The 14,283-nt window shown below is 34.5% G+C and overlaps 1 protein-coding gene across 1 annotated transcript in view; it reads left to right on the top strand.

Moving 5' to 3' along the window:
• The window catches only part of IL1RAPL1 (interleukin 1 receptor accessory protein like 1), a 728,553-nt gene that overhangs the window by 87,211 nt on the left and 627,059 nt on the right, over positions 1-14,283 (top strand). The window contains exon 2 of the mRNA XM_069784874.1: positions 1,320-1,425. Within this exon, the coding sequence (XP_069640975.1) occupies positions 1,344-1,425 (82 nt within the window). The 5' untranslated portion in view covers positions 1,320-1,343. The remainder of the gene's footprint in view (positions 1-1,319; positions 1,426-14,283) is intronic.

Genomic DNA, 14,283 nt, shown 5'->3' on the forward strand with positions numbered 1-14,283 from the left:
TAGTTCTCAAATGTCTTGAAACCGTAAAGCTATAACATGGATTCTGTATGAAGTCATCATTGTTTTAAGTAATTCTTCCCATAATGTGCTCTTTTACACCCCCACGATTTCTTATTTCTAATGTGTTCTAAGATTTAAGATATTTTAAGATTCTGCTTTCAAAAATGTCTTGGGTACTCAGTCACCTGACTGTCAATGAAAATGCAAAAGATTCATGGTCTCTTTTGAAATCAAAGCTTGTACTATGTGGTTTCTTTTGAGAACTTTTTCAGTTGCTGTACAGTGCTGTGATTAACAGAGGTCAATATCAAAACCACATTGGTTTCTTCTGGGTCTTTATAATATTAAAGAACCATTGATCACATGGTTCTTTTCCCTGGTTCCCACATTTGGCCTCCCTTTCACCTTTTAACATGTTGAAATGTGAGATGTTAGTCCTATCAACCATTCCAGAACAAAGCCGATAATCACCATGACTAGATGACACACTCTTAGTTATATGGGGAATTAAGAGAATGTTTAGTCCCTGCTTTCACCAGCTGCTCATACCACTTAATCCCCAGAGGACGCAAGTAACAGAAATGCAAAACTTTTATTCACATCTTGGAGGTGGAGGCTGAGCCACAACCTGTGATCCACCTCTCTCCCATCCTAGTAACATTCACTTCTGATTTAGTGCAGTGAATATGTTAGTTTGGACTTCCTCCTGAGGTTTCAGCTCAGTTTCAAGTTACAGGAGTCCCTGCTGGTTTCTTTGATGTGCTCTTATGTTTCTACTTTTTGCTGTTCCTAAGATGATGACTGGATTTGTTTTTAATTAATGGTTCTGCATTGTGAATCTTGTGCTCAATCTGTGGAATTAATAAATGGAAGCAAAACTAATGGAGAAGGGCATTATTTTCTTTTTCCTCAGGGGACGGGGAGTGGAAGTAGATTATGTGATAAAAAGAAAGAACTAGATGTTATTTTGCAGGTTTAGTGAAAAGATAACACTTTTTTCATGGATTAAATTGATCCAAGTTGTTTCATTCAGGAGATCTGTTGTAAAGTTTTAACAGGGACCCAATGAATTTTCAATGTGTAGACAAAAGTGGAACTTAAGCTCCAGGGTTAAATGTAGTGTGTGCATGTGTTTGTTTCATGGTGATTTTAGTTTACGTATTTTTTTTTCAGGAGCAATAGATCATTTTTGGTGCATTAAATTGCTCACAAACACTGTATTCAGCTTTTCCACAATGTCAATATTATGATTAGTTACTTCAAGTTTGTTTCAGCACCAATATAAAATCAGTATTTCTTTCTTCTTTTTGGTACTCTAGGAAGCAGTCACGGAAAGACAGAAGATGAAAGCTCCTATTCCCAACTTGATTCTCTTGTATGCTACTCTAACTCAGAGCTTGAAGGTTGTGACCAAAAGGGGATCAGGTAAGTAAATCTTTATCTTTGTGGTTACAATGTGTTTTGGAAAGAAGTGCTTAATATTTGCAAATGTATACTAAGGTGTTGTTATGGTGGTTTGGAACATAGTGAAGTGGATTTCAAATTCTGCAGCAAAAAAAATTAGTAGCTTCTCTATATTTTTAGACTATGTCGTGTCACGTGAACTTGATGAAAAAACCAAAAATGTTAGAATCGGATATGTAATGTGAAATCAATGTAACAATTCATCTGCTGAAGGAAAGTTATCCCAGAACTGTTTAACTTAAAAGACTTTGTTGCAGTCAGTGTTGTTAATGTGAGCTGCTAGATTTATCTGTTTGACTATATACTTTATGGTGAAGAATCTCTTGGAAATGGAGATCATGCAGTTTTGGTTTAGGCTACTGATTTTTGTAATAAAACAAATAGATCAAGCACATTAAATTTAATAACCATGAAAAGTGAACAGCAAAATGTGTTTTTGAAAGGGCTACCTGATACATGCTTGAAGAGTTTAATTCAGCAAAGAAAATACAAGCAGTTTATCAGAAACCAAGCAGACGGTGACATGTTTACCAAACATCTTTCATACTGTTACTGTAGATGAATTATCTTCATGTGTAAATAAAGTGAACACCAATACTGAGACGGTTGGGTGGTTTTGGGTTCGTTTTTTGTCTGTCACCCTCAAATTCTAATTTTCCCCTCTTTCACTTTTGGATAAAGAAAAAATTATAGGGTACTACTTCTGCAAACTGTCTTGCTCTATGGCACTGAGGGACACTAAAACCTTGATGGAAGTCTTACTCCCATGTTGATGGAATTAGTTAATTAGGTTTGTTGTTACTAGTCATTTTCCTTTTTTCATTGGAGTGTTTTAGGTAGCTTTTGTGGTATTGTTCCAGAAGTCTGGCTCTGATTTCTTTTTGTATTTTTTTAAATCTGTTTCCAACAAGTTGGTTGGTAGCTGTTGTAAACTGGTGCTTAGGGAGGACACAGTTCTTCTATACATTTTGGGCAACAGCTTAAATCATATCTTGTATTGTCAATGGAATGTATTTGTAGCATTATGAAACTGATTGTCTCCAATATTTTAGTGACTGGAAATGTAGATGGAGGGAAGGCAAATAAGGTGTACCACTATAAAGTAAGGTATTCCTCAACCAAAACTTGAGATTAAAATATATTTGGGGTTATTTAAACTCAGGAAAGCTGGAATATATGGACTGATTCCTCTGATTAACCAATGCAAAGAAAAGTGGTAAATATACATTTTAATTTCTGCTTGGGAAAGTAATATAATTGCTGTCCAGCGAAAGAAAGAGCATACAATACTTTTTAAGATGTATAGAATGTGTTCTCATCCTGATGCTGTAATGAAAAGGGAAAACTGTAATGGAAGTCTTTGGATCATACGTTACTGTAGCATGGGGTTCTTGGTGTTTTCCTGTGAGATCCACTTACCCTGTGTGTAGTTTTGATTAGCAGTACCACCAAGAGGGCTGTTTGTCATACTGTATGTGCGCAAAGGAAAAAGCTCTGATTTACTGAAATCTCAGATCTTGCTGCCTTTGGTCATGTTGTTTAGTGACTTTAGACTTGAAGAACTTCCACAGAAGTAGGTGGACTGTAGTAACATGTGTGATGCTGCTTGGTTTGTTTATGTTGTTCTTTGGTTTGGTTTGGTTTTTTCCTCCCTTGGGTGCTTGGGAGGCCTATTTTGCAATTCTGAACTGTTTCAACAGAGAAAACCGTATTTATTTTAACAGAAGTTTTAGCAAAATAAGATTCACTTATCTGTAATATGAAAATAGAAATGGTTTCCTGAAACTAATGCAACTTATAATTGGAAGTAGGAAAAAAAATCAACTTGGAAAATAGACCTTTAGTTTTATGTGAACATGTTAACCAGAAGCAGAGGATGGTGAGGACATGGTTTATGTCTCTTTAGTCAGTTCCACTTGTGAGTTCACTTTGTCCTTGAAATATCAGCATTAAAGTAAAATGAATAGCAAAATAAATATGTTTGCATATTTTTATACTTACAAGATGTTATAATTACAAATATGGATTAGTAGTATCCACCTTTTAGAGATGTGTTGCTTTTATGTACTTCCTCCTCTGTCATGAATTAAAGGAATGTATTAGAAGTAAAGAAGCTGTTGCATCAATATGCTAAATAGCTGTCGTAATTGTGACTTACTCCTTCTAATTCACTTTTGTTGAGCTTATTTCTAAGTACCAAACATGAAAACACAAATCTTGTGTTCTTTATATATTTAGCTTCAGTATTTTATGTTAAGAGATCTATCCTTGGACATACATCTTTTCTATACTGTCAGTTGGATTTTTCCTGCTAGAGTACTTCAGCTCTCTTTTGTAAGTTTTTATCAGCTGTGCTAAAAACATAGTGATTAATAAAAGTATGAGTTTCTCCATCTGGTAGAATTACATTTCCAACCACTTCTCTGATCTGTCAAGAACATGAAAACCTACCTTCAGAAAGTCAGTGAGTATTCACAGCATGCCAAAAATGTGGAAGAATTTATAGGCTCAAATTCTGGTTTTATTTCTAAAAATGGATAACAATTCCGGCTGTCTGTTGGCTTTCAGGACTGAAGTTATATCAAATAATTAGCTATATATGTAAACAATTAGGATCAATATAGTATTCTTGTCTTTGTGTTGATTGAAAAGCAGAGTAAAAAACATCACAAGAGAAAGCTTAGGTTGTGCTGCATTGGATTAAATCTCTGATCATGAGAGCTGTCATTATGCAAAGCACTTAAATAACATTACTTAAAGGTAGTCCTTGAATCTTTCTACCACTGTGTGCCATTCATCAGTTAAATATAATAATATAGGGTATAAAGGGAAGCGTATTAATCAAATTTTACATTAGCAGGAAAACATGCTTTAAATCAGCTTGCTCACAGCTGTGTGACGTACATGTTTAACACTTTATCTTGTATGTATGATTCTGTTCCTATCTGACAGAAGATAGATCTTTTTTTTCCGGTTAATGTTTTAAATAATTTCTGTAATACAATGAACAGTTTCAAATTACTCTTTAACATAGAATGGATTTATTTTGCATTTAGAGCATGTAATAACTGTTCATTACATAAGAATGGCTGGATGAGCAGTTCCAGTAACAATTCCATTAATAAATGCAAATTATGCAAGAAACTTCTTCCTATATCCGTGTATGTGGAAAACTAAATTAGACTTAAGCACACCTAATCTTTCCCTGTCAATTATAGTTGAATGCACAACACCTACAAGTTGTAATGCCTTCTCAAGCAAGAAAGAAAAGATCCTTTGCCTTAAGCCTTGCCTTTCCAACCACTGACTTCAGAGTAGATGTAATTGTTGTTAACTGGGTATTTTAGGTATTTGGTGAAATCCCCGTGAACTTCTGGAGAGGCTTCAGAGCCTGCAACAGTAACTGCAAAGATGAACTTTCATTTGGCACATAATGGATATCAGATGTGATCTGCTAAATGGGAAGATGACTCTTGCACTACTTCTTGGCCTTTTGAAATATCTCAAAGCATCTTGCTTCATGAAACAGTTCCTCTGTTAAAGCCTACACATTTTGATTTTGTTCAGCACGTGGTTTTACTGGAATTGGATTAAACCTCAAAAGCATGGGAAATAATGCCTGTTTTTTAGTGTGTTGTGAAACTTCATATAAATTTACAATATACCTAAAAAGTGCATAGATTTACTTTTTGTGCAGTCCACTGAGTGTTGCTCAATGCAGTCCTTGATAGTATTTTGAGAACGTTATGGTAATGCAGTTCTAAATGTTTTCCTTTCAGTGATTTTTTTTTTTCCTGAAATTTTCCTGTTTCATAGTTTGAACTAAACTGTGGATTTTTTTTAACCCATGTGGTTTTTCATCCTTAGAAACTCGGGTTTCTTAAAGTCTGTTCTTCTCAGGTTGAGTGGTATTTGATCACTTGTGGTGAATAGAGTTTTTACTTATGAATTATTTAATATTCATCAAAGAAGAAGTAGGTTAGGAAGGAGCCTCATGCTGATCCATACAGATTTTTTCCCTGTAACATGTATGTTAAATAGAATACTTGAACACTGCATTGCCATCTGGTGGTTTTTTCCAAGGATGCTGAATACACAACGCAAATTTTTTTGTTTTAAAAAAAATCTGCTAAAAGGGAGAATGGGGGGGAAAAGTATGCAAAAACATTTTTTAGATTACATTAAGAATTATGACTTGATTAGTATAATTAGACAGTATTAGTGTAGTGGCATTTTATACACTCGTATTGCCTAATAGCAATCTGGTGTTGCCTTGTATCAAAAAAAAGTGAGAGTTGTTATTACTGTCTGTAGTTCTCTGTTTTTCTACAGATTATTATGCCTTATGAGTTAATATTTGGTCTTCAGTTCTGCTATTGTGAATGGAAATTTTCTAGGTTAAATTTATTCTGTGATGGAATAATTTAACTGGAAGGACATTCTTTCCAGTGGTGGGGTATTAGGATATGTATGAGATGCTTCGCATCATTATGATGAGATTGAAGTCTATAGATGTATTTTTGTCAGGTAGCAGAAGATTACTTCTCTTCTTAATGTTTAGTATTTCTATGCCTTAGCTATTATGAATGAATATGGGTGGTTCTAGTTGTATGGAAGACAAACATTATGAAAAAAGGAAGAGCTTTGATGTTGTCATGTTGGTATTTCTGAATTTTAGTTTGTAGGAGCAAAATATTAATTTTAACTAGGTAAAAATAATTCAAGATTTTTTTGTTCTAAAACGAGTGGAATTTTGAGGAACAGACTGGAAATAACTACTTGAGATTTCTAGTATATATTTTCTTTGATAAATTCTATACCCTTTAAGAACTATAAGCAGACATTTTTCTAAATTACGGCTCTCTGAATTTGTGTGAATTTTTCTCATGTAAGAATAAGTATATTTTAGAGCATAATATCAGATGTATAAAGGATATCTCTGTACAAACAAGACAGTTTTTCTTTTTCAAAAACATTTTTTAACTGGAAAAGGAACATGTGACCTGTGCGATGTAGGCCTTAACATCAACAAAGCCAAGATTTTACACCTCATGACAAATGTCATAATGAGAGCTCAGTAATGCATTTAAAAAAAAATCTTCATCTGTGCTATATATAAGGAATATACCTACAGAAGTCAAGACAGTTTGAGAACTCTTTTCAGATAGGAAGAATTTTTGAATTTAGTTTACTTGCTTGTACCTAATAATTGAATTGTCACTATTTTGCAGAAAATAATATCTATATATAGAATCCAGCTTACGTGGCAAAAACACTTTGAGAAATTGCACACAATTAAGTGCTGAGGCTTAGCAAAGGTCTGGTACCCAGTATTTGAGTATTTGTAGTTTTTATTTATTTTTTATAACCCTCTGGGTGAGACTTGGTGTCCTAAGTGCATAGTACTACATCGATTATCTTATTCTTCCTAGCGTCTTTCCTTCAGTGGTGCCATTCTTTTTTTCATTCTGCCTGTGTTTTGATTGCCTAAGTATTTTCTTTTTGGATTCTTGTCAAAAGGTAATTAGTTGATGAATGTCATATTGGATCTGATATGTGTTGAATAGTAATTGGATGGTTCAAAAAATAAATGGATAGGCATATATCTGTTCTTTTTCTTACACAATTTGTAGGCAGAACACTCACATATACAGTACTCCAAGTACACTGAGCTTGGAGCAAAGCATTTACAGCAATTAAAAGATATGCTTCTTGTAAGCCATAGGAGTTTGTGTCAATTGATATTAATGGCCCCTAGCTGTTGTTTTCACTCTGTTACAGAATGTTAGTTTTCCATTATTAATTGATGAGGCTTGTGGCTTTTTGGGTGGTTACACAGAACCTGAAATAATATTTAGAGTCTCTGTCTATCTGATGTACAAGATTAACTTCTATGAGCAAGGATTTTTTTAAGTTGGAACAATTAAGACTACTGTTATTACAATGAAAACCTTTTTCTGTTTCTCTGTTTGGTGACAAGAAGCAAAAGTACAGTGAAAGTCAGTCCTAAGCAAAGATGTGTGTACCTTTTTTATTTCATTGAGGGGATGGGAATATTTTTGCACTGTGACCTGATTAAGAAGTGAACCTTAGTTCATATGGAATTGTTTCAAAACACTCATTTTGAATTGGCATATAAATATGCAGCCTTGTTTGTGGTTGTAGCTGTGGGACTGAATGGGGAAAACTGTGAAACATTTTTCTTTTTGAGGGAGAACAGAAAGATGAGGGGAAGCAGTTAAAGCCACTATGGAGATACCTTTTTGTTCGTTCTCAGGCAACTTTCTTATGTCCTGACCTATTCATTCATTCCATATTGATTTAACACTAATATTCTTCCACATTTTATCCTAAGAATAAAAGATGCTTTTGTTTACTTTTTGCACCCTTTTTGTTCCAATTTAAAGATGGTTGTTCTTCCCTGTTTTAATGTGTAGTAGAAATCAGTAAGGTTTATTTTTAATGTTAAAACCTTTTCTTCGTAGTTGAACAGTGAATTGACTGAGTGTATCCACTTTCTTGGATTTTGCCTAATTATAAGGCATACACCTTGTATAGTGTGTGTCAGTGGGGGAGGGTGTTACTTGCTTTCTTACTTGCACATTTCTTATAAAGATAGAAAATCTTCAACAACAATATGCCTAAATATATAGTAATGGGGTCAGTGGAGATGAATGATGCCTTATGCCTGCTGGGAGGGAGGTCTAGATGATCTAGAGATGTGAAGACTGTGTAAATGCTCCGTCCCCTTCAATGCTTTCACTCTGTCTTGAACTTTCACTCTGTCTGACAGAACCGTGAGGTCTCCTGGAATTAATATAGCCCAAAGAAAAGTGTTGTGGCTTGCTATTTCTACATGGACTCAGGATGTTAAGAGCTATTAGTGTCCTTGAGCACCTTATTTAGACAGCAAAAGTATCTGTATCCTCATCCTGCAGCCATTTCTGGCAAAGCCGTTTATGCCAGTTTTGATATGATCCTCACCACCTTTCTTAACTTATGAAGGAAAAAACCCACCTAATTATTGTTAGGAGAAAAGCATGACTTGCTTTTTGTGAATCAAGGAATACTGGAAGAAAGTAGGAGTTAATTGTTAACTTATTTAGTAACATTTTGCATATTCAGGGAATTAAAGGGTTCCTTTAGTATATGATTTTGAACCTGTTTTTTTGTCTATGCTAACTGTATGTGGGAAGTGTGTATTTTTCTTTAAAAGAATAATCCTTTACAATACAGCATGTTTTTAGCTACAGAATGTTGCATGTGTAGCATTGCTATGGAGTGATTTTCAATGTATAGTTTTAATTTGAAAAACCCTGAAGAATAATCTTGTTGGAAAGAATACTAGTTTCGCTGGTGAGCTTAAGCAGATGCTTGGCCATGGGGATGGTTCAGCTCCAATGGTCTCTATTTTTTTTAAGCTAAGGACACTGTTCAATATGTCAAATGAACAGCAATGATGCGGATTGTTTACTATAGAGGGGGTGGGAGCTATAGTATAAAGAAAGAAGGAAACACAATTCTGTGCTGCTAGAGGATTTGAGCAATAAGGAATGATTGCATTGCAAAGCATAAATCCTTTGTGACATGTTACTTACTTTGGAGGCACTATGAAAGCAGTAACTGTTACTTGTCCTGTGAGCATTTATGAACAGGATGGCTGGCATTTTAAAAATAGTTATATGACCTTTTGTTGTTGCTAGGATCCATACTGATACTTTTCAGAGTCCTGGGAGCTGGTGAATAATACCACAGTACGTGAAAAGACTGTCTTTGCGGTAGCAAAGGGTCAATGTTTTATAGTGCGCAATACATATTAAGAAATGACTAATGATAGTAAAGGAGACAAAGCAAAATCTAAAGCCAAAAGGACAGTAATAGATATTCTTACATAGTTCGGTCATTGAATTTTAGTAGCTGTTTAGAATGACTCTCTGCTTCCACAGTCCCTATTTTCCCTGGGGAATGGTTAGTGGTTGTTTCACTGATTGGCATCTGATGGCAAATGGCCTAGAAGATGTAAAAGAACAAGTGACCTTTGATCAGAAATAGCTGTTGCAGAAGATTTATTTATTTGAATATTATGCTGTCAATTTTGTGTAGAATAATGACTGTGGAGAATAAGGAGACAAAAAAACCTCAAGGACAAGTGATGACTGTCTGATAGACTTGTCTTTTTTTATTTAACTGTACTCAGTTGTGAAATATTATTAAAATACAGAAACAAGAGCTGTGATAAAAAGTTTTGCCCATTAGAATATGTTTTGTTGCTACACTTAAAGCAAATTAAAATTGATGAAATCTGTCCTAGATTAAAGTACTTACTGACTTGTTCTTTCTGAAAGATGGAGGGAGAAAGTGCTGTCAGTACTGCATACACGGATATGTGGGAAGCAACTCTGCATGAAAAGAGAAGGTCGTCCTTTATATTGCAGTACTGAAATCTTCTGCCATTCTTGCTCAAGCTTGTTTATGGTCTTTATTTCAAGACCATGGAAAAATGAGTGTACGTAATGTGTGTTTTACTGTTCCCTTGCCACCTCACATTTAGCCACAGCTAATATCCTTGATAATACAAGAAACATAGTATTTTCTTACGGGAAAAGTAATTGGCTAATAGTAGGAATGCTACCTTCATGCACTTTTATATAATTCACTGATTATTTTTTTTTTTAGTGAGGTTTGTCATAGTAGGTAGAACAAAGACAGTGACATGGGATATTAAAAATTAAAGAGCAGGCCATAAAGTCAACAACTCTCAAGAAAACCAGCAACATACATGGGTTGTCCAGGTAAGAAGAGTGCAGCCTGAAGTAAAGCTGTTGTTGCTATTTTTTTAAGTACAAGGTTGGCTTGTCTGAAACTCCAAATTTTCTGCTGAATGTCATTTGCCATGCAACCTAGAGTGAATCCTGAAGGTAAAACAGACGGACAAGGAACAATGCAAAATCTCTATATACGTATGCATAGATATCTGTGCTATGAGGGAAGGCTCAATTCCTTCCTAGGGATCATGGAGCCTATACAGATGTTGTTAAGCTGTTGCATAGGGGATTGCCTGGGTGCAGCACAGCAAAGGTGGATGGAAAACATGGAGCAATACTGTCAAACTGAGCCCTTTCTAATCAAATAGATTGAGCCAAGTATGACAAGGAGTCAAGCTGCCTTTTCTAGGAGTGACTAATGCATACCTTGTGGCCTCCTGGAGGCCAGCAAATGCCCTGCTTTCATTCTGCTGACTGTGCTAGGCCACTTTAAGCACTCAGCAACAAAATCACTTTTTCATATTGTAGGTTTATTTTTGCCATTGGCAGTGTTTTAAATATAATATATTTTTATAATTTGAGACAGAAAAAAAATCATCAGTTTTTAAGCTTTGTATTTTTCTATGAAATTGAATAAGGGTCAGTAATAGAATATTCTAGTTGGGTAATAAAATTTTTTGGAAACAATTATTCAGCAGAATAGCAAGCCTTCAAATATACATGCATTCATTTTATAGTATACTACTTGCTGTGAAGTTTTAGCAAAATGGGGCTATTAACGGATCAAGTAGGAAACTTAAAATAGTCTGGGAAGAAATCGTGGCAAACCATGTTTCTCAGAAAATGCAGTTTTATTGGGAAAAGTAGCTGTCATGTCAAGGAGAGGAGGAACAAATTGCTTCTGGTTTGATAGAAACAATAGGAGTGATAGAATAGGATGGCTTACATTTTTTTAATTGTAATAATTTTTCTATATATATTTGAAATGCATTCTATAAAAACCACTTGAAAATAATTCATAAGATTTGTGGTAAGGAAAACACCTATTATTTCTTCTCAAATTTTCTAAGAAGACAAATCCATGACAAACATAGTTCAGTCTATTAATAAATTTTATTGATTCTCTTGAAATAGCCACCGTTACTATTATCTGAACTTTTTTTACAATTTTTGAACAGGATGTCATTAACAACCTAAAAATTTATCAATGTAAGAGTTTACTACTACAGTACATCAAAATGCAAGAGGTCATTGCCCCACCCCCCAAAAAAAAGAGTTTGTGCTATAAAAAGCAGAGGACAATTTTTAGGAGATAATGCAGTGATTGAATTCCAGCGTGATTACACTTTTACAGTGCCTAGAGAAGCTGTTAACTCTCCTTCACAATAAGATTTGACTCAAAAGCAGCTGTCCTTGCTATCATGTGACTGGTGTCATGCTCTCTGTAATTCAGGCAGACTTAAAAGAATTGAAATTTTATTCATATTTAACTAGGTGGACTGCTTCATTCATGATTTTCTTTCACTTTGTCACTGTTAAGTAATGCATGTGTAATAAATCTGCATTTCAAAATAGGTCATGCTATTCTCATACATGTACAAAGCCAGAATGTTTCGTGTGTGTTTGGCATTGAAGACAGTTATGTTAAAATGCTGCTGTTGATACCAAATCTAGAGTAGGTGCTGCACTTAAGATTCATGATAGCTCATACCTACAAATGCTATTGTTTTCAGTGGGGAGAATCAGTCATTCATTTCAAAGTGCTTGAACAAGACCATTCAGCAGAGCTGCTTTCTCACCATCAATGTATTGTGTTTTTGAAATAACTAAAATTTTCTTTCCTGGTAAGTCTAGCCATGAGATCAAAAGTCCTCTGCTAAGTCTCCAGAATTAATACTTTGGGGAGAGACGAGGCTTGATGTTTTTTTTGTTTGTTTGTTTGGGTTTAGTTATTCTCTATGACTCAGTCTTTCACTAAAAGCGAGATGAGGAAAAAATGCATGTTCCATGGTACTTTAAGACTTTTTCCCATTTCCTTCCTTCAGTATAGACACACAAGGTGAAAGATGAAACAAGGTATGGTAGTTGCCCATCACTGAACAGCAAATTGTTAGATGTTCCTGGGCAGAGAAACCTAAGAAAGGGCTTAAAAGCTGGTTTTCTGTGCCAAGATGTATTCATCAACTTCAAGGTTTTGACAATTGTGATCAATAGAGAGAAAGAGGCCTCTGTCTCCTGCACGTAATTTCCTACATAGCTGTAGACAGTGCAACAACTGTCCTCTTCAAAAACGTTGCTGTTGAGGATTTTATGTCCAAGTTCTGAATTCTGTCAAGCAGAACTTCAATTTTATTTAAACTGAAAATCACAGGAATCTAGTTTTCTGATAGGCAGTTGCAGCTGTTAGCAATATATAGAAACTCTTGGAAGTGAATTACTGTGACACACTGTGCCATGTAATTTTACAAGTATCTGATTCTCTGTTTGCTTACATCAAAGTTGCTTTGTTACACTCTGAAAACTTTGCAGTTCCTTTCTTTTTCTACCTGCAGTTATTAAAATAATTGAATTTAATTTCTGTTTTATTAGGTTGATTTCATTAATAAGTTCATGGAAAAGCTCTTTATTTTCTCTCCCATTTGCCTGATCTTAATTTCTAGGCCAAATTTAGTATGAAGGCTTTAAATCTTGTCTCTCTTATGGGGAAAGGTCAGGCATCAAGTTCCATCACACTCTAGAGAGCATAGTAATGTGTTATGTATGCTTTGTTCACAGTCTTTTGCTGCTGTGATGAATTCTCAATGACAAGTCACATGTGAGAGTAATTTCTGTTTACATTTGCTTCAGTCAAAGCAAAGGTGAACTTCTTGCTTTTTTCCCCCTTCTTGAAGACCTCTTTCTTTTTTTGCTGGGCTTTATTGTGTGTTTCTGGATTATTTTGGGGGTTGGATTTCTTTTTTATTATCGTTAGTTTGGGTATAAGTAGTACAGTGCTGTATATTTTGTCATTTTGGGGGGAAACTGTAATACCTGCTGAACAAGTCTCTGACTTAGAGGAGCATAATAACCTAATCTAAATACAAATGATTAAAGTTGTGTATATGAAAATAAACAAATACGGAGTTGATAAGATAATTTCCATTTGAATGAGGTAAAAATGGAGAAAATATTTAATCTACCACAAATTACTTACTTTTAGCCACTGTTAAATCTGAAGTTTGTAATTTTATAACTTTACTGAAATAGTAGCATGGCAGGTTCTTGTGTAATGTTACTTTTTTAATTTTGTATATTTTGTACTTGTGATGGTTAGTTCCACTTCAAGATGCATCTTCTCTCCAAAACACATAGGAAAACAGTTGTCTTATACCTATTGATAAATTATGCATACTGTGTAGCTTTCAGTCCTGAACCTGAAGTAATGAATAACAGAAATTCACACAGCAAGATTTAGGACAAAAAGATAAGATACACAAACAGCAAATATTCTGAGAAAGAGGCTTCACAAAGATAAATAACTTTTTCAGTCATTGTTGACCTTTTAATGTTGTTTTTTGCAGATGGCATGGTAGATTATCCATTACCCTTTTTTCACATATCTTTGGTTATTTAGCTTTTTATTTTAATAGATGCAGACTCATTTAATTACTGTTATACTTTTTACTTAGGTCTGTTTTTATTGTAATAAGTTGGATCTCTTTACTAAGATTAGATAAATTTTTTAAGTATAACTTCAGTAGGATCGTTTTATAGTTGGTTCGTTAACCTGAGCAAGAGGTCCACATTTTGACCCTGAGGATTTTTTTTCTAATGCTTGTTAGGAATTTTACATTGACACGTTGATCACTATTCAATGCATTCCAATTTTCAACCTAATAAAGTTGAAAACATCTTTCAACATTTTGAAAGACTGCAACTGTGATTATACCTACTTTTAGATAAGAAAAAATAGCATGCAAAAATGAGGTTGGTTGTTGGTGGGAAGCTGTACAGCTTTTAGTATTTCAGACTAAAAGGAGTCATATCTATATATGCTACTGCTTACATGTTTTAT

Source organism: Haliaeetus albicilla, chromosome 6 (assembly GCF_947461875.1).
Source record: "Haliaeetus albicilla chromosome 6, bHalAlb1.1, whole genome shotgun sequence".
NCBI lineage: Eukaryota > Metazoa > Chordata > Aves > Accipitriformes > Accipitridae > Haliaeetus > Haliaeetus albicilla.